This window comes from Struthio camelus, chromosome 20, assembly GCF_040807025.1.
Source record: "Struthio camelus isolate bStrCam1 chromosome 20, bStrCam1.hap1, whole genome shotgun sequence".
NCBI classification, from domain to species: domain Eukaryota; kingdom Metazoa; phylum Chordata; class Aves; order Struthioniformes; family Struthionidae; genus Struthio; species Struthio camelus.
In genome coordinates, this window is record NC_090961.1 from 13162549 (window position 1) to 13188184 (window position 25636).

Genomic DNA, 25636 nt, shown 5'->3' on the forward strand with positions numbered 1-25636 from the left:
CTTGCTGAGGTTGATTCCTGTCTTGAAATAATGTGTGGCTGCATTCTACCGTGACAGTGTCGGAATTGAGCTTGATTGACTGTCAAGACCAAACTCCCGTGCCATTTCTAGAGCATGGGATTTTTTCTCCATGCTTGTGTTCAGCTCTTGGATTCCTTTTCCTCCAGAGTATTAATGGATTTGTGATAACACAATGAGGTATTTATCTGGGAGGAAGGATCAAGTGATCACTTTTGTGAAAGATGCTTATCACTTGCTCTGGTTCCTGAACACTTTGCTTTATTTCTCTGAGCCAGTATTTTCCAAGGGCTTGTAAAGAGTTAGGTACCCCAACGCACCGATTGTCTGGGGAACACCAGCTGCCAAAATCTTGCGAGTTTCACTCTAAATACCAGATTAATTGCTTTATTTAGATTCATAAACAGTGGTAGAAAGCAGGAGGCTCTGACCCGGTGAGAAACTATGGATGTGGCTGTGAACAGCAGGCTAATGAAGATGAAAAACCTACCCTGTCCAGAATAATCCAAACACAGCCTTACATATTAGTCTGTTGGCCCAAGTGCAGCTGTTTGTCTTTTCAGTAATCTGAAGCTGGAGCAGTACCCTGAGAAGTAAAGGGGACCGTAAGTGTTTGTACGTAGCAGAGGTCAGTCGTGCCGTTGCGCAAAATGAACAGCTTCCTGCTACGGGGTGAAATCAGATGGCGTCCCGGTGATGCAGGGGACGCCGGGGGCCGTACTCCTGCAGGGCAGAGCCTGGCTTGCCTGCACTCATTCAGGCACAGAGCGAGAGCGAGAAACCAAACGTCTTCCCTTCAGAGGGGAGCTGGAAAATCTTCCCTGTATTTAAAGTTCCCATGACTGCAGTTTGAATTTGGCACGCAGTTGGCCATGGGGTTATCTGAGGTCATGTACTCAAATAGTTGTAGATAAAACAAGGGCCTATTTGGATTGGAAATCTCCAGAGGGCTTTTCCTTTGCGCGAGGGTAATGATATTGCAAGAGGACATGAGCCAAAATAAAGATTCGGCTCCGTATGCAGTAGCTCAGTAAAATAAAATGAGCAATAGGAAAAAAAAAAAAAAAAGCCTGTTTTCATTACGTTATTTTCTGACCTTGCTGTTGAGATAGAGGAACTACAGCCAAGGAGAGGGAGTCCTGCAGTGAGGCGCCATCCAGGGCTCAGCTTACCGTGCCGCTCTTCCAGGAAACTCATCCTAGCTGAGAAAAGGTGCTGCGAGGGCTGTGTGCTGCACTCACCTGCAGCTGCGGCTCGGAGCCCGGGTGCACCTGCGCCGCGCTCCCGGCTGCGCGCCGGACGTGCCGACCCGGCAGGGTAGTTCAGGGGGTGACTGCGCGGCAGCTTTTCCTGTTCTCAGTGTGCCGGTTCCTGCTGGAACGAGTCTCTTATCTCATTATCCGCTGTTGGAGAAGTTCCGTTTCCAAAAATCCTTACTAGTTGTGGCTGTTAGAAAGAGGGAGAAGTTAATGGTTTTTGAACATTAAAGAGGGAGTAAGATTCTGTCAGGCTCTTTCACAGACCCTTGAGCTTTTATGAGAAACTACTTACTCACCACTTAATAGAAGACGGCAGAGCACAGCGCATTTGGACAAGAACTGCGATTCAGTACTTTTCCAAGTTGCCATTAGAGAAAAGCGTATGCTTGTAATAACAGTTCTCTCCCTTGCTCACTGCCTGCTGCCACAGTCTTTATGATTTCCCAGCCTGCTGTTATGAAAATAATTGAAATTCAAAAACAAAATGACAAAGTTGGGAAGAAAATTAGGCCTTTGAGGGCTTTCCGTCTTCCTGTGGTTTACACAGATGCTTGTGGTGATAGATGCTCCTATGAAAACACCGCTCAACAGGTAATGGAAAGGTAAAGACGAGACAAGAATGAGGAGGGAAAGCCCCGGGAAAAGGTGTTTACCACACTTTTCAGCATGCTGGAGGCCAGGGGCTCAGGGCATCAGGTGCTCCTTCTTCAGCATTAAAACTGAAACGGGAATCGACTTTCCTCCCTTGGTGCATCGAGCTCCTGCCTGTATGCCTGATTAAAGCCCACAAAGGCTGCCATGAGGTTGGGAGCTGGAGTGCTCTCAGCTTTGCAGGCCCCTGAAGGGCCAGCACTGTCGCGAGCGGGCTACGGGAGCCCGCGCTGCTGGAGTTGGGGTAGTGCTCTGCGTCGTGCTGAGCACTCATTTCTAGAGCTCTCGGTTCCTGCACGTGGGCAAAGCAAGAGGCATCCCTCTGCCCACGCACAGTGCCTGCACTGAAATCTCTGGTCAGTGTGGTTGGGCGAGTCCCGCCGAGCTGACAGATTACAGATGTGTGTTGCAGATGGAGTTGTGATGGGTGGCACGTAGGCAGTGCCGTCTCCTCGCTGCCTGAGAGGGTGGAGGTTAGTCCCGAGCGAAGAGCTGTTGTTTCAGAAGAGAGCATGTGGCACTGTGGCCAACCCTATGCAGGATCACCGAGTTTGTGTGGTCCTGCTGCATGTTCTTTAGCGCTTTACACTGAGAACAAGGAACATGCAAACCTTGTATTGATATGAATTTCATTTATGTACAGAAATAATCTGAAAACTGCTTGCATCTTTCTTGTACTTGTTTATGATGTTGTTTTTAAGATTTCTTGCTGAGGAACTCCAGACATGAATTTTTGTTGGAGGCTGCGGAAATGAGGAGCCCAACTCCCATCAAATTTAATGGGATTTGTGTGTCTGTCTCCTTTGGGCTGCTTAGAAGAATTCATCCTCGGTCAACAAATCTTTATCTGTCTGCTCATTAGAGTTCATTCAAGAAGTTCATTGGAGAATTTAGGGAGTTTGAAATGTTGAGTTCATTGATTGGTTTCTGTCCCCTATTTGGATGGAAGCAACTGATAAATTTAGGTTTCTTGGTGCAGATTCTGAAGTTTAGGTCTTCACAATTCACTTTCTACCAGTGTATGCTCAAAATGCATATTCACATTCTTTCAGCTAAGCCAATTTGTTAGTAGGGAAGGAGTCATAAAAAGGTCGCATATTCATCAGGATTCATTTTTAGAAAGGGAACAAGCCTGTATGTATGTCTCCTTGGAGCATTGGCCCTGCTTTTCTCCTTATAGGGAGTATTTTAATAATGGTAACACTGTAGCTTTTTCAGCTTATGGAGGCATACAGTAATGTTTCCGAGAAACCTTAGTGGCAATCAATGCAACCAAGAGGTTTTTTTCTCTCTCTGTGCAGCCTGTATTTTTACGTGGTACACGTTACTGCAGGCTTTCAGTATCTCATAGACAAGGTGTTTCTTAGTGTGGTTATAGTGTGCTTTTAGTAGTCCTCTCCCATGGCAAATTGCTAATCAAATACTTTAGGTTCATAATACTACATCAAAAGCACTTAGGATCTGCAGGGTTTCTTTCTGAACGTGGTCGTTCTGGGAAAAAAGCAAATCCTCACTGAGGGAATTTCGTCCCCAGAAGAGGACAAAAATGGAGGTCTTGGCACTTGTATAGATCGTTACAGTAACATATGGCCCTGTATAAAAATTACATTTTCTTCATACAAGGCTTGAATGAAAATCATCTTTGGGTCATCATTAAAGAGATACATTAACACCTGTCCTGCTTCAGAGTGTGTGGTGTCATGCCTTTGGTCTGGGTCAGGGCTAGGTGCATGACTGCGCTGTGGTCTACCTGGCATGTAGTCACATAGTACAGAGGACAGATGGTAACTGGTGTAGCATGAAGCTAGGGTAGTGCAAAAGGGCAGTCCCCCAGCCAGGACAAGTTAGTTCATCTTTTTTTTTTTCTTTTTTCTTTTTTTGGAAGGAGTTTGAATTGTCTCCCTTATTTCTGTAACCTGTCAGTGTTGTGTGTCGTGTGCCTTTGCTGCTTTTGATCCAATCCCAGAAGCCTTTACTGTATTGTAAAACTGCAGCCTGTATCTCTCGTCTACCTCTCTTGGGCAATAATCCATTTTAAAAAACCACACCTGGGTTTAGCAGGATCATTACCCTGGCTCAGAAGAAACCGAGGACTCAACAGAAAGAAGTGCCAAAGATCTGGTTTGAAATACACTGACAAAACTGTGAGGACTAGGGAGAAACTTGTCATCTGAAGAAAGCCTGAAAGGTTCTCTATGACTTAACTGAATAAACACATTTGACTGTTTTATGATGGTGACATTTTGCATTCTCTGTTCCCCAGAGGTAGAGCAAAATTTATCAGAAAAACTTTGGAAGGACAACTGCTTTATAGTGATCGTGACATAAGCTTGAGAGGAGGCTTGTCATCATGGCAGTCTGGAAGCTAATTTGCTGAGACGTTCAACTGCCTTTTAAACCTCCACTAGAGAATTTTTGCATTTCTGGTTGTGGGTCACTTGTGCTAATTTGGCATCTGTTTGTACAGCAATTTAAATTTTTTCTTTCAGCACAAGCACTTATCCTCTCTAATAATGAGAATGCTCCTGCGCTTGTTTTGGGGGGTAATGGTGAAAGTAGTTCAAATCTGAAAAGAGGCAGCTGTTCTCTTTGGCTCACCAGTGTGTTTCAGGCATTTGTTGACCCTACAGAGGAAACACATGCTTAAAGTCTGTGTCAGGAAACTAGCTTCTAAAGCAAAAAAGTTGTGTGAATTTTCAGTGTTCCTGTAAGGCCTCTTAATTTGTTACAGCACTGTGGGTGCTGCAGTTTTTGTGGTGCCTGATAGGGAGGCCCTCACGGGATTTACACTGAAACACATTTAGTAGATTTTATTCTAAAGTTACGGAGTTGAATCAGAAGATGCTGCACAGGAGGTATGGCTGGGATGTGTGGCCTTTAGTACGTAGAGACGTACTCCTGACGTGAGTGCAGGTCCATGGGTGTGAGTGCACACTAGCGAAGAAACTGAAACTTTTGCCAATGAAAAAGATGTAATACTGGTACCAAAATATTTTATATTGAACGCATGAAGCAAGCCTCAGAGGCTCTGGAAGGATGGGAGGTGGTTATCTCTGAGCTGCTTGATGGTGGTAAGGCTGAAGACTCAGGAAAGGTCATTTATTAGTGAGATCTGAAGGATGTTGTAGTTGTTGCAGAGTATGAAGGGACCAGCAGCTTCTGGTGGAGGACAGTGCTACATAGATGAGAGATGGTGATGCATGAGAGCTCATGCATAAGCAAAATGCAAAGCAGGGAGCAGAGCAGAAGTGTCACAGAAGAACTAGGCACGGGTGACCCAGCCTCTCCCTGGAGAGTCCTGGAAAGGCTTAGCCCTCATGAACAGGAAGTAAAATGAGGGATTTCTATTAGAAAAGGAGATGATGGGACTGAACCTGCACTCAGATTCTTCAATGGGCTTTGCAAACACCCCCTTCTCCACCAACAAGCCTGGCCTCGATTCCAGGTTTAAAGTAAAAATCTCAATCCAGATAGGTCTCTCAAGTGTATGTAATATTTTCCTGAAACAGAGCAGCCACTTCCCAGGAGCAGATGACCTCTGAAAGGGGAGTTATTTGTATGTTGTTTGTCCGAGGGACAGTGATTAAAGGTTTCTCAGGAGGCTTGTTCCCTTGTTAGAGATTTGAGTATCTGCTTTGAAGTTCCATCTCCAGCTGGAAACGCGCACAAACCCTTGGGCCAAGAGCATTCTTTTTCCCTGAAATATTTGATATCTTTGTTTTGGTGCAAATCTACAACTTGTGTGCTGCTTCTGCTCTACCATTCTTCTGCCTTGCATAGGTGAGGCCCTAAGACAATGGTAAACTAGGATTATGGAGTAAGGAAAAATCCATGGTGCTCTAGAAAGAACACTGGGGACTTCAGAATCCTTACTCTTGGGATAGGCTTTCATCATAGGAAGTTTGGGAGATGTAAATATGTTGCATCCTTCCCTTTTTTTCTCTGGGTATATAGGAACTTTTAACTCTCCTCCATATCAGCAATGGATTGTTTGGAAATGCAGTGTAATGTGTGTCTGAAAGACCTTGTTGACTTAGATGTAGGAAATATTTAAAGTAAAGCTTGTGATGGCACCTATTGTGTTTAACCCTGCACAGACTTGCCAGCTCCAGTTCACAGTGCAGACACCTATTTGTGATGATAAAACGCTATGCTCTTTGCAGTTGGTGAGGTCAAAGCGTGCTGGACTGCTCTGCATGCACTCTCACCTGTTTGATTGTCTTTCCTCTGCAGCAATACCAGCTGAACGTGTAAGGAGAAACAAGGACATGGACATGGAACAATTACATGGGTGCATCTATTCCTCCTTCTCTTGAAAATGTAGGAACCTGGGCAAAGCAAGTGGCCAACAGACAAGTGGTCCCGTGGTCCAGTTGCCACAGAAGGGAAGTAATGTTGGTGGCAGTTTGACATGCAGTCAAGTGCACACCTGGACTGTGGATTTCCCTTCTTGGTGTTGGGAGACATTAATACTGTTCATCTATGACCCCTTAAAATTTATTCTCGCTGCTGCCATTGTGGTATTCCAGCATGGCTTAGCAGTTGTGGGATGGATGTTGGGTAGCTGCATCTTTCTTATTGGGCTGGTTGGTAAAAGCTTTTAGAAAGCCTTTCCATGGAAGAAAGTCCTGTCCTGTCCTGTCCTGTCCTGTCCTGTCATCTCTTCCCCCACCCCCAGTCACAAGCATCTTTGTATAGCCCTTCACTGTCGCTGTTTTCCCATGGCAAGAAGTGCCTAGTTCAGAAAGCATCAGCCCCAAGGCCTTTGATCTTTTCTTTCTCAAGAGAAAAAAGATTAAAAAGAGACAAGAAGTTAAGGATTTGTGAGGGGGAACGGAACATGAATAGCAAATTCTGCTGCAGAGGTCACCTCCCCCCCGGCTTTCTTCCTGTGTGATCATCAGGCCCCAGTGGTGTGGGAAGGGTGCTGAGGAGGTCTATTGGGCTATCCAAGGAGGAGGGGAGTAAATTGGGGGCAGAGGAGGAGTGGGGGTGGAGTGGTGAGCCCTTCAAAAGGAACAATACTTGCAAGCTCCTCCATTGTTAGGCAGCCTTTTACAGAGAGTGCCATGAATACAGGTTATAAATTCTTTGGCCATTGAGAGAGCTCTCCAAACCTGACTCCATCCTGCACTAAACCAGGCCTGAGCCCTATCAGTTGCATAGCAATGAATTAATTTACATCTGGATAGTTAATCTCCAATTCACTTGACAGTTTATCTCACCCTTGGAAGAGTGAGCAATGCCTGTTCTATTGTGTCGAAGAAAGTCTATGATCATCAGCTAGGCTAGCACCTCTTTTTTGTGCGCAGCACAGATGAGAAGGATGGGTGTTGATCTAGCTTATGAAACATGCAGTTATTACACCAAGCCATTTGATTCTGCTTTACTTTCACTTAACATCCTCCCCATTTTTACCCTTTTCCTCTTCAGTGTGGAAGTGCTATCTGACTATATCCCTCCCTCAATTACTGGCGCGAGATGCTATAAACAGAAATCCTTGCTTTCTAATATGCATGGCATATATGGATGATTTACACATCCACAGCTATTCAGTTAATTGCTATTGCTGCATAACTTACTGAGGAGTCCTAACTTTAACTCTGCTCTCTGGATATTTTGCACAGATCCTCCAAGGAGGAAGCACTGTTCTCTTGGCTCAGCAGAGTATCTTCCTGGCAGATGCCAATGACAGTGCCCTGCAGCTGCTTCCCAGGAGGCTGATGGGAGGCCTAGGATGTCCCACAGGAGTGGGAGAGATGTCATTCAGCCAAAACTGTAGCAGGATGAGGCAAATACACTTGTGAGCCAAACCCTTTTGAGTAGTCCTGATCTGGCCCATTGTGACTGGGAAAATCATGAAAGTATGCACATACAGACGGGGCAGTGATGTGGAGAGGGAATTTATCCCTTTCAGGCAGGGTGGGCATGCAGAAGTGAGTACAGGACCTCTTTTGGAAGATTGACCAATGTTTGGTTAATATTAGGAGACTGTACCGGGAAGGAGACCTTGGGGGTCAGAGGGCAAAGTTAAGCATGAGAATTCCTCCATTTATTCATATTTTTAAGTCTCCAACTTTAATTTCCTGCAGTCACTATTTGTATGTATTTGATGTGGTTTGGACATGATCTGTAGAAAGGCTACTCTAATTAAAATATCCCTCTTCTTTTATCTAGAGCGGCTGCAAATCTTTAACTGGTCCTTTTGTTTCCTCTAAAACACGGTCCACTCAGTTTGGCTCCGGTCATGAGAATTATATCTGAAAGGTTGTCTGAAAGGTTTAGTGTTGTTAACACTAAACAGTGAAAAATAGTAAGGTAAAGGAAGAAGTGATTTGATTTAAAAATTAATAATACAAATTAGTAATAAATTAAAGGGGAAAACAACTTAAAGTTTTTGTTTTATTTTGTTTTGGTTTTAGTACTACAGAATCCTTGGTTTGTCTCCTGCAACCAAGAAAGCTAGAAAGATTTCCTTGTACAGTGAAAGCTCAAAATGTCACTTAATCACAGCAGTCCAGGGATTGGAACCGGAAGCATAGCTCCAAATCTCAAAAGAGTGGTAGTAGGCTGGTGACTGTTGGGGTATTCCTACTATTATCTCACAGAATCACAGACCTCTTCCTCTTGACACCCCTCCTTCAGATACTTGTAAACATTAATGAGATCACCTCTCAGTCTTCTCTTCTACAGGCTAAACAGGCCCAGCTCTCTCACCCTTTTTTCATAGGAAAGGCTTCTTCTCCCTCTTGCCTTACCTCTCCTTGATGTAGGAGCTGTCGCATGAAGGTCACAGGGAAGCTCCTTCAGTTGAGTGAAGAGGAACTTTGGACTCTTCAAGCAGTATGTGTTGAATGTGGGGTGTGAGTGTATTACGTGTGTGTGTTACTTTAACTTGTATTTTTTTCTGTTTGGAAGAACTGGCCCAACAATGTGGCCATCACTTGTTGCTGATCTTCCTTCAGCATAAGACTGGAGGAGACTTTGATTTTAGCTGGGCATATCTCTATAATTTATTTTGGCTCCTTTCTACTTTGCTTGTAGGAGGCCTGTGAGCAGCCAGTGATCCAACATCTTAAACCAGCCTACAATGTCTCCTGGGTGTGAAATATGATGGGGTGTATATTACTTGCTTGAGTAACACTGTTGCTAGTATTGCAATAGTAATTTGGTAGGTGCAGTACAAACACAGGACAAAAAGATAAATCCCTGCCCAACAGGACTTATGATTTAAGTATAAAAATGGAAACAGAAGGGAGAGCATTAGATCAGACCTACAAGCAGGCTGCAGAAATCTTAACCCTCCCTGAGACCGGGGGAGAATGTAGAAAAATTTATTTCAGGGTAACATGCAGTTAAACGTCACAGTATGGTATGCACGGACCAGAAATGAGAGTTGGCTCCTCAACACTGAATGAGAAATGATAGGTGTGAATGGGACAGGCCAGCAAAAACCTTGGCAGTGAGGACAAGCAGCTAACGTTGGATTTCAGAGTGAGAGGAGAGCTAAGGACAAGATGCACAGAGAAGGGTGAGATGGCCATTAACGTGGCTAGGAAAGAAGCATTGCAATAACATTCTACTGAATGAGAGCGGGACAAAATGGCATTTGCTGAAACTGCAAACAAAGATGTTGCAGTAATTGAGAGGAGGTAGGGAAAGCCTCAGAAGAATGCTGAGTCAAAGTGCCAGAAGTTAGGGACAGCTTGCAACCCTGCACCAGCTCATGGGGAAAAAAAAAAAAAAAGCTAGCTTCCTGTTGTCCAGAAAATCAAAATTTTGGTGGAAGTTTGAGAAAGGGAAGATGTAGTCTCAGAATGACCAACTGCAAAGACCCCTCAACTCTAGAATAGCTGAATTGCTCTGACTTCAGTGAGACTGTTGGCTAACCTGGGAGGGGACTGGCATTGCAAAGAGAGGTAACCACGTTTTCCCATGGTTGGTGTCACCCATGCCGAGGGGTCATGTGAGTAACAGCTGTAGCTGAGTCAAGGTTGAGTAATGCTTTTATCCCTTCCCTGTTCCAAGACATAGGTCCCCCTCTGCCCTCGGGACCAGGATCAGAGTTCACTAGTAATGTCACGGGAGCCGGAGCAGTCTCCTTGCAGCCGGCTCAGGAATGCTTTTCACCAGCCTCTGCCATTTGCCTGTGTATGAATGGAGCAGCTCCTGCTCCTGGGGAGCTGCAGGCAGACAAGGAGGAAGACATCCACAAGAAGAGCTGCATCGAAGGAGCTTGGGAAAATTTGTAAGGGGGGAATTGAAAGGTATGCTGCCAGCCTGCTAGAGGCAGGACAGGAAACAGGTAGGGATGTGAGGCTGAAAGGAGGACAGGTGAGACTGTGAGCAGCTCAGTTTATTCTGATTTCCTAGATGGTGTTAAAAGCTTCAGAAATGCTTCTAGTCCTGTGCTAGTCCTGGGCTGTGGCTTCATTAAGTAATATCCATCATGGCTGACTGTCTTCAATTCCTATTGCAGTCCCTCATGAAGATGTTTTTGGGGGATACTTTTACATATGAAGTAGAAAGTTTACAGAGCCCAGTTTTCATACACAGACCAAACCACAGAAGCCTTTTCTTAGCCTGTGCCTGGGTTTTAGGGACATTCCTGCAAGCCATGGTCTCAGGATTGCTGTGCTTGCAGTCAGCCCCTAACAGAGACTTCTGCTGCGTGCCTGGAGATAACTGAATTCTTATTTTGGTGACCATTGGGTTGAACTTTGTCTTTGTCTTTGCAGCATGTGGACATGCTATGAATACATTATTTTTAGTTATTAAATAAAAATATTTTAATTCATCACAACACTTTTTTAATTCCATTTTCTCCTCATTTTTTGTTTTCTCAGGGCATTGCTCTGAAAGGTTCAAAATCTGGCAGTCCTGAGCTTGTTTCTAGGATCAGCTTATAGTGATTAGACCTCAGAGCACGGTGGATCGCTGTCTGGGGACTGCTGATCACTAACATGTTCAAAAGAGGGAGCTTGTATCCACCATCAGTGTAATACCCTGTCCTGGGAGGAGGGTAGATTTCTGTCTGTGTGACATAGTCATTATAGAAATATGACTTGGAAGCATTCATTAATTAATGCTGTTGTTCTGGAGACTTTCTGTGGAGCTGGAGCCATTGTGTGAAACCTCATGAATAAATCTGCCAAAGCTGCGTGTCACTTCCCTGCCTGATCTCCCCCAGGTTTGTATTCTCTCTCATCCCTGGCAGCTGAGGAAGAGTGTGGATTTGCCTCTTCACCAGATGAAGCCATCCTGGCTTTGATACCATGTGCTGAGTGAGTCCTGTGCTTCCTTCCAGCTCATCTTTGGTGCCATGCTTCACCCTCAGTGCCAGCAAACCAGTCTGCTGCATCCTGCATCCCAGTCACACTTTGTTTCATCCCATGTTGTAATTATGATACTGTTCAATTAAAAAGAGACAAAGTGAGTCCAATCCCCCAGTATACTTGCCAGATCTAGGTTGACAGCTGTAGACCAGGTGTTGGTTGTTGCTGGAAACACCAGGGAAGTAGGAGGTTTGCATAAGAGGACACAAATTAGAATTTGCTATTTTCAGTGAGTTTATATCTTCTTTTGAAATGGGTCGTTTTACTGCAGGTTGGTCGCTTTCCCATTCTTTCAGTTACCTGCTCTGTGCAAGGCCTTTCCCCATATTGTGCCAGGGTTTTCCTGAAACTGGAAACGCTGTTTCTGTTTCTTCTTGTGAGACACCCAGTGAAGATAGTAGAGTCCTCGTAAACTTTCAGCTTTTGTTGTTAGCAGCTATTGGTATTTCTTTCTTTTTTTCCTGCTTCATGAGAGAAGGGAAGTTTTGTTTCAGTTTAAGGTAGGAGGACATTTGGGATTGGCTGCCTGCTGAGGAATGACGAACTTAGAAATAATGCGATTAATCCTTGGAACATCTCAGGTACCAGCATGGTGCGTTCTCCAACCCTTGCAGTTTTTAAGCCAAGACTGAATGCCGTTTCAAAGTGTGTGAAAGCAGAACCAAGATTTATCTGTGCAGGATTATGTTATTGACCTTAAAATCTATGGGGAGTTTCAGAGTTTGGTGGATAAATTAAATGGGATATGAACACTGCATTGCCTTCACTACTCTTCGTCTAAGTGTTTAAAAGCATTTTTTTTTATTGTTCCTTGGCATAGGAGCAAATTGCTCTTTCTTTTGCTTGTGCTAGCAGCTAGTGACCCACAACCATCTCTCCACATGAAAGATGTTTTCTATCTTATCTAGTCTGTGGTTTTTGTTTTTAAAACAGTCTAACACAACTTTATTTTATTTTACTTTTGTGTATGTGTTTAAATAAAAATAAATTATAATAAATAGCATTAATATAAATATTATGGTTAAGATTTAAACTAAACAAAATTAGGATGTTCAAAACTGTATGTTTGCATAGCAGCTAACGAAGCCCCCTTCCGCTTCATTTTATGATATTCTGTAAAATGTGACTTGTGACGCATTATGTGCAGGTGATGTAGACAAGACAGAGCCAGACTCTGCACTTGGCGTATTTGGCGTTTGTTCATTTGAAATTTCAATCATAAATGTCTCACTAACTCAGTTGCTTGGGTTTAAGTTCCTTGCATGTTGTTTTAATTAAAAAATAAAACAGTTCTTTCATTTAGTCTTCCACTGAACCAGAGCTGGAGTACAGATTTTGGTTAGCATAGATGAGTCAGTGCATAAGGCAGTTCTCAGCGTGAAAAACGGCGTTGTGTCATTATTTGTAAAGTATATTTCCTTGTGCAAGCAAAAGGATCTAGTTCTTGCTTAGAACTCTCTTCACACCGAGTCTGAAGGTTTAGGTTTTGTTGTTTTTATCAGCAGGTTTTAGACTTCATACATGCACATAGGACGCATCTGGAAAATATCTTAATTAACTGATGATAAACATCATGTTTTCATGCTCAGCTCTCTGAAAACCAGCCAGCCAGGATTGTATCAAATACTTTCATTCGGATGGATCTTTGTCAGTGTTTAGGTATGGGAATTAGTGCCGAATTTACTCTTGAAAAGCCTAGCCGCCGCTTCTGAGGCAGCTCGGGTCAGGCGGGATTGTGCGCTTTCCCTGCGCCATGGAGCAGCCTTCCTCTTTCCTGCTGCCTCTCTCGCAGGGACTGCAGCTTTGTGTGGATGTTTGTTATCTTCCATGACGAAAGCCAGATGAATAATTGCTGCTACTTATGCTATTGAACTTTCCTAAAGAAATTCTCCACCGGGTTAAGAACAAGCATGACAAATTTCAACCCAAAGGATTGCGGGGGGCAGGGGGGGAGGTGTTAACTTTTATTAAGCCTTGCAAAGGAAGAATTTTTAATGGAAAATGGCTTCACACCGTAACACTCGCGGATCTGTGCTTGAACCTGCGTGTTCGATACAGGCGAGAGAAAACAAGGAGCGTGTTTATGCCTTTAGCTATTAAAGTAATTATCTCTCCGCGGGTGCCTGGCAGAGCCCGCCGCACCGTTTGCTTCACGGCAGATTCAGCTAACAGACGATTATAAAATAGCATCTTTTTGCTTGGGGCAGAGGGCAGAGCAGCCCCAGGGGATCCGCAGGCACGAATTAAGCGCCAGGGCTGTGTGGCGAGAGCCGGAGCCCGAGGCCCGTGGCCGGCTGACGGCCGCGGCTCGCTCAGGGCCCGCCGTGGGCTCCCCCACGCGCTGGGCAAGGCTTTGGCCGCTCGGTGGTGGCTCTCCGCATTTTGCGTGTATGACTTTTGTCTTACCTATTCGCTGGTGCACGCTCCCCCCTCGCTCTGGGCTGCCCTCCCCGCCGGGTCTCGTGGACGTGAGGAGAGCAGCGCCCTGGCCCCCGTGCCACAAAGAGCCACAGCCCCAAAGCTGCCGCAGGAACCCGTGCGCACCTACTTCTTGGTGGTGCTGTCGGTACTGTGTTATAATTTTCCCGCAGAGCCCTGTGTGAGGCCATTATTTCTGCGCGTTTCGCGGCGGAGGTCGAAGGGCCGCCGTTCCCCGGGGAGGGGAGAGCGGCGGCCGCCGGCCCGAGGCCCCGCGTGGGGCTGGAGGAGGGGACCCTGCGGAGCGCCGCCGGCGCCGGTCCTTGGGCGACCACGCGGGCTGACGGCCCTGGCCAAGCGCAGGGCGGCAGCTGGCCCCGAAGGGCGGCCAGGCCCCAGACCTACTCACCGCGGCCCCGTCGCCCGAAAGCGGGCGGGAGGCCGTGGAGAGGCCGGAGGAGGCGGCTGCAGCCTGGGGGCAGAGGGGGACGTTTCGGCGCACAGCCCACGAAGGATTAACGAGGGGCAGCGATCGGGAAAGGGTCCCTGCGCTGCTTCGCTGCCTTTCTGAGAGCGCTACCTGCGAGCGTGCTCCGAGCGTGCCAGAAGTGGGGGGTAGAGATGTTACTTAAACCTCGGAGGAATACATTTGAAAAAAAAAAAAAGTGTTTTCTTCTTGAACTAATGCAAAAAACAAAGAGCTTGTTTTAATGCTTTCCTCATCTCGAACTGGACGGAATCCTGGATTTTTTAAAAGAAAACAAAGTGCATTTCCAATGCGGTCTTTCTTTTATTCTTTCTTCCTCCAGTTTGCTGACAGAAATTCCTGCGCCCCTGGGGAAGGTACAGCTGCCAGCAGTAACCTCAGCTCGCCATGAGTCCTAGCGCGCGCACAAAGGTCCTCGCAGCCCAGCTCCTCCGCTCGCTTTTGCTGCCCCTTCCACGCTGAGGAGGGTCGGAGGCGCCGTGACAAGGCCTCAATCCTGGGCCCTCCTGTCCCCAGTTGCGAACGTCATTTCAGTCTGTAATAGGAAACAAATGGCTTTAGCTTGGACGCGCAAGCCCTAATGTGCTCTCCAAAAGTCCTTTTTAGTGCGCTCGCTCCAGATATTCTTGGCGTACGTGATGCTAATTTCTTTTAAAGGATCAGGCCGTTCTTGACAGGCGTTGACACCCGTTCTTGCGTGCTTTTGCGTAGTGGCTGTCAGCCCCCGCTTTTAGTCCGGGAGAAACTGAGGCAGTGAAACGATTCCTCTCGTGGCTTATGGGAAAACAGCCAGCAAAGCCCAGATTTCTGGAGTTAAACTGCTAGGCCACGCCGGCTGGACAAGTGATATGTTAGGCCCGTGTTGTAGCGTTAGCTTGATTTGAACAGCCGGACAGCGAGTCTGACATCTGGCAAAAGCCAGAACCTAAGCAGTGCCCTCCTGTGCCTTATCAGAAGAAAACAAATCTCGGCCGATTCGTGTTCTAGATGAGAATGCGAAGCAAATAAAGGAGCTGCCCGTGAAGTGATGTTAGGGCTGTTTTGAAAGTGAGTTTGCAGAGCGTTTATTTTGCTTATCCAGTGGAGTCTCCCATACTTAACCCATACTTACAATATTGGATACAAAAGGGAATTTTTCAAAGCCAAGTAGCAGGATAATTAGGGCATGTCTGCATAGAGTCAGGATATCATAGTTCACTGTAGAGACCTGAAGTCTCTTTGACCCTTCATTTCTTGCCACTTCGACACATGCTTTCCTCGAGTTTAAATTTGTGTGCTGACGGTTGAAGGACACCCTGAACTTCCCATTAAGAGCTTTCCAGTAGCTCTAAGGGATAGCCTTAGGAAGACAAACTTATGGCCAGGAGGTGAGCACAACACTTCTGCCTCTCCCCTCGCTGCTGCAGTGGTGGCAAGAGAAAGGCATCTGGGAAGGAATGCAAATTCTTGCACTAATTGAAGCTTCTGACAGCATTTCTTGCTGTGATTTATAAGCATTGTTAGGGTTATACATCAATTTTTTTTTTTTTGCTTATTTTAAGAATTTCTCCTAAATAATTCTGACGTTCAGTCTCTATTTATAAGCTAGACTCAGAACAACCTTTCAGAGGGTGGTCATAAATATTTGGTCATAGTTCAACATGCTACTCGTTTCCCCTGATCTTTGCCTTTTTCTTCCTTTCCTGCTATCTTCTCATCCATAAAGATCCCTTTGTACAATTTCTGCTAAAAGTCAGTGCTGGTTAATTGGCCAATTTCCTGCATGCTGACTTTTTTGTGGATTCATTGTGCTCACACACATCTCCCTTGCTGTGTGTCGAGATCATCTCTACTGGTAAAGGGTGGTAGTTAAACCCAGCCGCGTCTGCAGGTCAGCCCTTGAAAAGTGCTGTGCAAAACCTAGAGCTTCAAATGCCCTGTGCTGGCAGACCATGCTATTGTAATAAGCTCATTCAGTAGGAAAGGAAATGTGTGCTTCACTGATTGATGCTGAGACCGTCCTTCAGGGAGAGTGTTAGAAAATATCTAGAAGTGATTCAGATCAGGTTACTGGGTCCAGCATTAGGTAACCATGGAAAAAATGCAAATTGAACTTGAAGCCCCATCTCCCGATTGTCTGTGTATGTGGAATCTCGTGGCATCTCACATCTTCTTTCTGAAAAGCTGGTATTCTCAGATTTACGACAGATTATTTTTGATGCTAGAGGCCTTAAAATTGTTCTGTCATGAATCCAAGCTGTTCTACTGTCTTAGGAAATGTAGTCTTAAATGAGATCTGAAATTTATTGGACTGTGCCTCAATTCCAGTGTAGCAGAGCACTTTAACATATGCATGGAAACAGCCCTGGGAGAAAGGGCAACAAACCTTAAAATGGATCAGAAACTGGAGCTTTTCAGAGCATTGTGCATTGGTTACCCCTCTCTGGAGCTATACCCTGGAGAAATCAGCTTTGCATGTGAGGAGATCACAGTCCAGCTGTGAAACCCAACTGAAATATAAACTTCTCTCAAGTGTTCGCAGGAGGCTTGTGTCTGTATCTGTGCATGATTAGCCTGAATTGTGCAACTGCAGTAATTTTTGTTGCCAGTTTTTTCCTTCTCACCTTGATCCATGTTTTTATTCATTCCAGCGTTCTGTCTTGTCTTTCTTTGGACAGAGACCATCATCCTCTGTACACGTTCAGCAGCAAATGCAGTAAGACCCCCACTTCGTTGGTCTCTAGAAAACAGTACAGTTAGAAAGGCTGAATAGTTGTGCAGGAGATAGTAAGATCGATCACCTGGATTCAGGAAGGATAAACTCAAGACTGGAGGTAGTCACAAATACAGGCCTTTTGTAATAGGATTTTCAAGATGATTTGCTTCCCCTGTCATGTTGTTTCAAATTCCTTACAAGCCATACTTTTCACAGTCTGGATTTTCTCTCAAGAATTTCTCAAGGGGCTATCTGGAGGGGAAACTATTTCTCACCATAACAAACAACCAAAGCCTTCATCGTTAAAAAATAAAGCACTAACATAGTCCTACAATGGACCCCTTTGTCAAGTCACATCTGTTTAGATCACCAGAAATGATAAGCCTTTACTTTTAAAAGTAACTTTCTTTTATCAAAATAGGAAAGTGGACTGCAAAACATTCAGAAGAAATCTGCATGAAAGTTAAGGCATGTGACAGTAGTGCTATATGTTTTACAATGAGAAATTAGATTAAATTGCTTATTTATACAAATAACGGACTTATGCTCTTTAGCACAACTTAGGGCTGACTCTATAGCAAAGATTGCTGTTGTATCGCACTCATTTCAGTGCTACTGCAAATTACCTTGTTTTTCAATCCCAAAGTTTAAATCCATTTCCCAGAAGTTGTCTGACAGTAAGTGCCAAATTGCAAAACAAGAAGGATTCACACTGGAAATGATTTAAAATAATAGTTGAGGTACGTTCAATCATTTGAATTAAATAATTCCCGGGCATTTGCCCTTGAATGATAAAAGTGCATGTACACCCATAAAAAGTTAGAAGTGTTGTTATACCTGCGTTAGACCACTATACAATTACCCAGCTAACTGGGTACTTACACAGATAGTGTATGTTGATGCTGTGGCAGAAATAGCAGCTGAGAAACCCACCAGCTAGGCAGCAGGTGACAGCGATGCTTCTCATGTTCTTTACAATGTGTACTGCTTTTCTGCAGGTGGCAGTCTCCAGGGAGAAGCTAGTAACCACCATCAAGGAAATAGCACATCACATCTTCATCCTTGGCACTTGCCCAAATCAGTCCTCTACTTTAGAAAACAAGTTGTCTTCCTCTGGAACAAGGAAAAGATTGTTGCTAGGCAGTGAACTTTGGAGGTATAGTAGGATTTTGGACTGAAGCTGTAGTTCAACTCTCACTGGTTAATAAAGCTTTCCTAGGTGCCCTTGAAAATCCTCTAATACGGAATATTTGCATTTAGAGAAGGTATTTGGGCTGAATTCATCAGGTTTGAATTCCTCTAGGTCTCTGAACCTGGTGTTTTTATTGACAGGGCACCTTGGAAAGCCTAGAGGCAGCCAGTAGGAAATGATAGGTGGAATTGAGATGAGCCCAGTGTGAGCCATGGCATTGAGGAAAGTGAGCCCGCTGGGTTTGGGTTCTTAAGATAGAAATATTTTGTGAAAAACTCTGCTCCCTCTGAAGTCGTGTCAGGCTTGCTACTGGCCCTAGTGGAGCAAGGAACAAACTGTTGTTTTCCATCTAGCCAGCTGAAACATAAACTGTTCTCGTCCTTTGGTTCACCTACAGCTTTTAAACTGTCTTTGCTGCATAGTCATGGAAAGTTTCACTAGCAGTTAAGTGAAGTGTCCCAAGCCTTGAATCTGAAGTGAATCTGGAAATAAACTCTAAATTCACCTGCACTCGGAACTGAAGACCCTATGTTCATATTGATCATTTTTCCTGGAAGGGGTAAGGGAGAATAAGAGGCAAATTTGTCTTGATGAAACCTTTTTTCCTATTAGAGCATCCTTCAGAGCACGAGGCACCATCAGTAAAGGTAAATTACAGATCTCTCCTGTGCATTCAGCAGGGGGAATGGTTACGGAAATTCATCTAATTACATGTATAATTGGTTTTGAAATTAAATGATCTGGAATTTCAGTGAGTGACTCTGAGAAGGATTATTGGCTAAGAAAGAGGAGCAGCCTGTTGTTGGAAGGAGGGATACATGGAAGTAATTACAGCAACAGTTAATTTCAAGAATCATGATACCAGAATAAATTAGGCCAGTTTAGATTAATACATGTAGACAGGTTCGTGGAGTTAACTCTTGAATTGCAGGTATTATGTTCTGTCAGCTTTAGAGTTATAAGAGTGTATTTAGCTTCTTTGGGGGAAAGCCTAACAGTATGCGTTCTAAAAGAAGGTTGTAAGATGTCAGTCCTTCATATTTTCAACGTTAAGTGATACAAAGCAGAGCTGCTTCTTGACTGTCCTTTCCCCAAGCATTTGATTCTGTCAAGTCATTTTATTCATTCATAAATGCTGTTTGGATTGCACAGCCATGCCAAATATGCAACTGTCTGGGTAAAAATGTACAAACAAGGTGTGCCTGATTCCTGCATACAGTTACCATAACAAGTGCAAACATGCAGTAGGAATTTGAATGCACAAATGAACAGACGTCCAGATTAGCAAAGAATTTCTGATTGCAGAGACCTGATTTGAGCAGCTACTCATAGCATCTGTATATGTATATGTGTGTCAACTGTGTGCGCGGTTGCACGTGGCTTTTGAAACTCTTTTTCTAAGGAATATAGTATTTCTGTGTATTAGACCACAAAGCCCATCTGAGTTCCCCTTTTTAACCATAGCAATGACATCACTGGAAAAAGAGTCACCCACTGCACATTACCCTTCCTTGTTTTTAATGCCCATGTGTTAAACATCATGCAATGCTTATTTTAGAGCTTGAATATCTACGGAAAATAAGATCCAGAGGTGGAGAAAAAGAATAAGGGAACTCGCAAACTGCAGAGCCATGGTGGGAACAGAAGGGTTCTTTGCAGGCCAAGCACAGAAAGACTGAACAAACATAGAAAATAGACGTAGTTGTTTGCTGCAGACTTCTGTCATGTTTCTCCCGCCATCAGTATTTCAGACTGCATTATTCCAGTAAGAATAGAGAGTGCAGCTCTCACAGCACAGAATCAGGTACTGAATTTCTCCAGCAGTCACCTGCCTCTTCTCATGGAGCTTCCCATGAGACGCAGGCAGTTTCCAGCCCGGGGCCCGTATACAGCTGTGTGAATGGGATCGTTCCAGGAGCTTGCAGCATGGTGGTGGTTGAGACTGCTCAGTCCTACGCGTGTGCAGTGCAGCATGAGAAGAGAATTTCTGTTCCTGTTGAAGTCACCGGGATCCTTACCACTGTAATCAGTAGCAACAGGATGAAAGCCTAAAGAAGTGAAACATTATGGAGACCTGTTTAAGAGGATCTCTGCTTGCTGCCTCTGTCCATTCAGGCCCCGTGGAGGCTGCAACAGAGGCTTTTAGGGGTTGTTGCATTTTGGACCATATCAGTATGTATGTCTTCCCTTCTCCTCTCCCCTTGAAAAAAAGACAGAGGGAAAGATAAGGACATTGACCTTTGTGGTCTGCCAGACACCTTGGCAATTGCTAGTGGCCTGCCTTGAAGTATTTGGTTACAATTCATCCATTACTGGAAGCATCCTTGCTTGCCACTTTCAAACTCTGTGATTTTTAAATGCAATAAAAAAATATTTCCTAAGTAGCTCTCAACTGAGTCACAGGGATGGATAATCTGAGGCCAAAAGCTTAGTGAGCTGGCTCCTCCTGAGCGTTTTCTGTTCGGGTGATCTTTCTTTGAGTTCTTCTTACACTTAGTATCAGTATTGTCTGTGCTCCTCTTTTCAACTCTTCTGTAGCAGGAGTTGTCTTTTCTGTTACTTTTGTGCTAGGTTGAAGAAAGCATACTATTGCCTTCTTCTGGACTTTCAAACAATATTATTTTTCAAAATCACTTTTTAAAACCTAGCTGGAAAATGGAGTTTAATTAGCAGATGCTTACTGCCACCAGACAGCTGAAGCAATAAAAAAAGGCAAACAATGTATGGATACTTAAAGTACGCAGGAAAAAAAAAGGAGGAGGCGTGCAAATCGCTTTTCTCTTTGCAGGGTAGCATGTAATGCAGATTAGTTCAAAGAACTGGTTTACTATATTGGTCCGCAAACAGTTGTGTCAGCAAAAACAGAGGAGCAGTGGGCCGGTGCTAGGTGGAAGAACACCCTGAGTTAGTATTGCTGACAGGAGAAGGGGGCATGGACTTGGGCCTTCAGAGGACTGAGTATCCTTGGGTGCAGAGCCAATAGTTTCTTCAGTATTCCCTTTTCTCATCACTTTGCTCACATAGAATAAACTTGGGGACATTGAGCCTGACCCTACTGTGACGCTGAGTAACTAGAGTGCATTGTAAGTTTCTGGAAAAGATCTGTACATCTATGTTGTCGTACTTCAGTTGTACTTCATTTCTCACTTTCATATTTTGTCTTGAATTTTTTTTTTCCTGCATTCATGGGTTCTCTTGCTGTCTTTTAAATCCCCATCTGCTTTCAGTCCGCTATGAGTGTAGGTGCAAGAACAAACTAGGAGCAGGATGATGCGTAAATGTTGAAGGCTCCTCCTGCTTGCCTTAGTGACACTCGCTTTACGGTGTGTTATGTTGGTTTGTATATGAAGAGCGCCTCTTCTGCATCCGTGGCTGCAGAGGAGAGCAGTGTTGTATGCACGTGGGGGTTGGCTTTCTTCTTTTGCTCCCCTGCTGCTAGGTAGCTCTCACTACCGTAAAAGCAAGGCAAGGTAAAAACTCTGTAGGACTGATGAGCCTGTATAGCATTAAGGACAACACTGAGGTTTAGCCACCACGCTCAGTGGCATGGCATGGCCTGGCCAGCTGGGCTCGCAGAACAGGCGAGGGGAGGAGCTGCTGTGGCGGAGAAGCGTGTTGTGGCCTCCTGCAAATGGCAACTGCATAGGGCTGGTTGGAGGCGAGCCGGATACAGGCAGAAGGATGACAGGCGGTTGCTGATTGACAGGCAGATGAGACCGTCTTCTGTTCCGTTCTTCAACACAGCGCAAAGCCAGCGTGTTTCCCAGGAGAGAGTCTTGCTGCCGAGCACTGCGGGAGTGCGCTGTCTCCCCAGGTTAGCGTCATGCGTCATGCTCTGTTGGGCCTTATCCGTGTGAGACCTCAATGAATTTCAGCCTCGCAGGAAGAAGCTTTATGTGAGCTAGCTACCTGTGCCTTCACAAGGAAGGGAACAGCATCGAGGTGCTGCAGAAATGAGAAGCTGCAAGTCTCAGCCGTGAGAAACCCAGAAGCGTGCTTAGCCTTTCAAGAAAGACAGGCAGTGGCTTTCAGTGCCAGCTCCCCAGATCTAACTGTTTTGGATAATATCTGACTGGACATGCTCCCTGCATCGGCAGTCAGGCCGATTCTGAAGATAATTTTCTGTTTCACTTTTGTTCTCCATTAGAACTCATTAAAAAAAAAAGTCTTTTCCGCAGAAGCAGTAACCAAATTTCTGCCTGTTTACATCTCCTGTTGGAGACTGGGTAATTGCTGGGAGATTACAGCAGTAAACAGAGTTGTGAACAGAGTAAACCTGGAGAGCATTGCAAAGGACAGCCTTGTTAAATGTTGTGCTTAGTGTCAGCATAATTTGTGTGTGGTTTCATTTAGTTTATAAAGTCAGCACAGTGATTGGATGCACTGGATGAGATAATTGGAAAATGCCTCACTCACCGGGATGTCTTAAAGGTTTAACTATAGCCTTAAATTCACTTATAATTCCAGCCAAGTGGTTAGCCCTGGTTTTTAAGTCTGTATGTAATCGTGGCTGTCTCTCTACTTGAAGAGCAGAATTAACTTTTTATTGCCCTGGCCAGGTGTATATGAGTGATTCTGCCCAAGAAATTCAGACTGAGATTCTGCAGACCCTCCTGGTGGTTCTTTGCGTGGGAGCTTCCACATTTACAAAGTAATGGTTAGGTTCTCAGGCTATTTTTGAAGCTAGAAATGCAAGTGTAACCAACTCTTCAACATTTTCCCACACCTTTCATGTGACATAGGACTGTGCCCTGTCATAGGACTCTGTCCTTGGAACTTAATGAATTGTCACAGTTTCACTTCCCTGATATTCTTTTTGTTCCTTTTCAGAGGCAGCAGAGTTGGTTCCCTTTGCTGCCCTGATAGCTGAGAACGGCATGGTTCTGTTCCTTTCCAAAAAATTACTTTCACTGGAAGATTCTCTGCAATTTTGATCTGTCTCTTTGCAGCCAGGTAGTGGCCTTTACATTCTCTTAATATGTGTTTTGCAGTAGCTGTTCATTATATTGAAATACGGAACCAACTGCTGGGGCAAAGAATCAGGTTTACTGGTTGCTTTATATATAATTCTCATCATGGTTAAACATTTTTAATAAAGGTAAGCTCAATATGTAAAAACAATAAAAGGTACAGCTATTCACATCTTTACAATGGAATGGTGGAATGGTTAAAGAAAGCCAAAACATAGCTACATGCACCCGTTGTCCATCCACACCTTTTGGATGGACTGCTACCTATTCTGCATCAGTTTTCACAGAGTTTTTTTTCTCCTGTTGCTCTATGGAAGACTCAACCAGAGGGGAACCTCCTAGCAAACATATGGAGAGAAATTGGCTGTACACAAAATGTTTCATTACACATATAAAAACCCAAACTACACCTAGAAGTACTAGTTATCTGATGTGTTTCAGTTACAGTCCTTCTCGGGACTCGATACTAGTCATTAAAAGTGCTCAAAGAGATCTGTGATTTTTAAGTTGATGTTATTCCTTTAGTTCTAACATACCGCTAGAATGTTAATTAAAAAAACACACTAAAATGAAATACTCTTTAGAGAATCAAGAACCTGTCATTTGTGTGAATACTCTGGATTATAAACTGCCTCTTCTACTTTTGCTGCCAAATATGCAAAGTAAATTGCACAATTTCAGGGATGCAGTTGAGCTGCTTTGTGTTTTTCTTTCTCTAACCGAGAAGAAACATTTTCTTTGGTCTGAGAGGGAGTCATTTGTTCTTCTTTCAGTTTAACACGTATGGGCCCTCATGAAAGTTAATACAGTAAGTTTTCCACCGTTGCTTATCTCACTTTGTCATGAGGTTGAGATTTTGTAAGGCAAGGGTTGTTCGTTTGCTTGTTTGCTACAGTTTCTTAGTTATTTTTCTTAGTAAAGTTTAGCAAGAAAAGCAGCAATCACAGTTCTGTGTCGTACGAGGGCATTTGATCTTATTGCCACCCTGTTCAGTCGTGAGAACGTTCCCAGCAAGTGAGACTGCTCTTATCCAAATGTTTCTCTTCCTTAGTTGTCAAATACCCAAACCCAAGCTTCATCCGTAGCTTGGACAGTCGGTTATTGCTTTATGACAGATATTGGGATGCTTTCGTATTCTTTTCTTATCATCTTTTTAAAGGGAAAGCTTTAAGCGTATTTTTACAGTATTTGAAATTTGATGGACTTCTGATAGCTTATATAAATCACAATAGTTAGGGTTTTCAGTCTCTTTAAATGTAAATTGTGTTAAAAGCTCAATGGCTTACCATTGGTAAGTGTCCAAGTCTTGTCTCAAAGATTAGATATCCAGTTTCTCATATATATTACCTCTCCAGAGTTTGGTAATTTTTCCATTATATATGACTTTACTGTCTTTGTCTAAATTGTTACTTTGGATTTTTGTTTCGTTTTATACTGACAAATGTCTCGTCAGGACTATGCAATAGTAAACAAGACTAGAGCCTATAGTAAACAAGACTAGAGTAAACATTGCTGGTAAACATTGCTGGCTCAGTTCAGCCACAGCTCCTGATACAACTGCTAGGAAGGGCCCAACGCAGCCTTCTTCCAGTTTTGTAGCAATCCCAACAGAATATCCCATCTCAACAACATATCTCAGCCCACATGAAGATGCAAAACATTTGCCCGTTTTAATCATGACAATAACCTCAGTGTCTTTGTCCCCAAAAGCATACAGCAAGCAAAAAAGAGGGAAATTATTTAGAATCCTAGAATAACTTAGGTTGGAAAGGACATCTGGAGGTCATCGGGGTTGATGTAGGACTGATGGATAGCTTGAACTGAGGTATAGAAAAGGACTGTGAGTGTTACCATGAAATGTTTCTCTCTTGGGGCCCGTCTCAGCTCCTTCTGAAGTCACTGCAGAGCCTCGCTTTGGCTTTAAGTGGCAGAACTAAGACCTTGCTGGTGACATTCATGTCTCCGAGCTTTGGACTCCTGGTAATCATACAGCTGCTCTGAGCTCCTGGCAGAGATGCAGGTATCTCCAAGGCTTCTTCCAGGACTAAGGTGCCTTAGGTTACCAGGGTGGGAGGGATGACCTGCTGCAGGTCTCTGCATCTCTCCACAGACTTTTGAGAAGGTCTCTGTGACCTGTTGAATGCTTCCAGGTGCTCAGAGTCAGGTGAGAGGGATCGTTTCCTTGTTGAGAAGATTATGGCACCGGACTCTGCTCTGAAATCAATTCATATATTTGTATGCATTTCAGAAAAAGTACTTGTTAGAGAGATTTTAGTCTTTGATAAAACAAATGACTTGTGAGTTCACCACAACTCTGAGGATTTGCTGAGTCTCAGAGCCCAAGTGCTGTTGGTTTTCCTGGATGTTACACTTCTGCTCTGCTCCAGCAGGTATAGAGGACAGCGCAACCAGGATTTAAGCCCAGAAGCTGAAGGCATTAGGCTATTACTGTAACTTGGAACTACTTGCTCTCAAAATATGTTTATACACAAAAACTTGTGGGTTTTCAGGAAATCCACAAAGCAAATGAAGGGACTGCATCTGTGACAGACCATGAAGTGAGACCGCAGCAGTGTAAAGCAGTGTAAAGCAGCTGAGTTGAACTTCTAAG

The 25636-nt window shown here is 44.2% G+C and overlaps 1 protein-coding gene across 19 annotated transcripts in view; it reads left to right on the forward strand.

The window, feature by feature from the left end:
- The window catches only part of EXD3 (exonuclease 3'-5' domain containing 3), a 340424-nt gene that overhangs the window by 183328 nt on the left and 131460 nt on the right, over window positions 1-25636 (forward strand). The window contains exon 21 of one of the 19 annotated variants that reach the window (XM_068914386.1): window positions 6162-6641. The exons of the other annotated variants lie outside the window; for them this stretch is intronic. Within the exon in view, the coding sequence (XP_068770487.1) occupies window positions 6162-6182 (21 nt within the window). The 3' untranslated portion in view covers window positions 6183-6641. Of the gene's footprint in view, window positions 1-6161; window positions 6642-25636 lie in introns of those variants that run through there. 19 annotated transcript variants of the gene reach the window in all.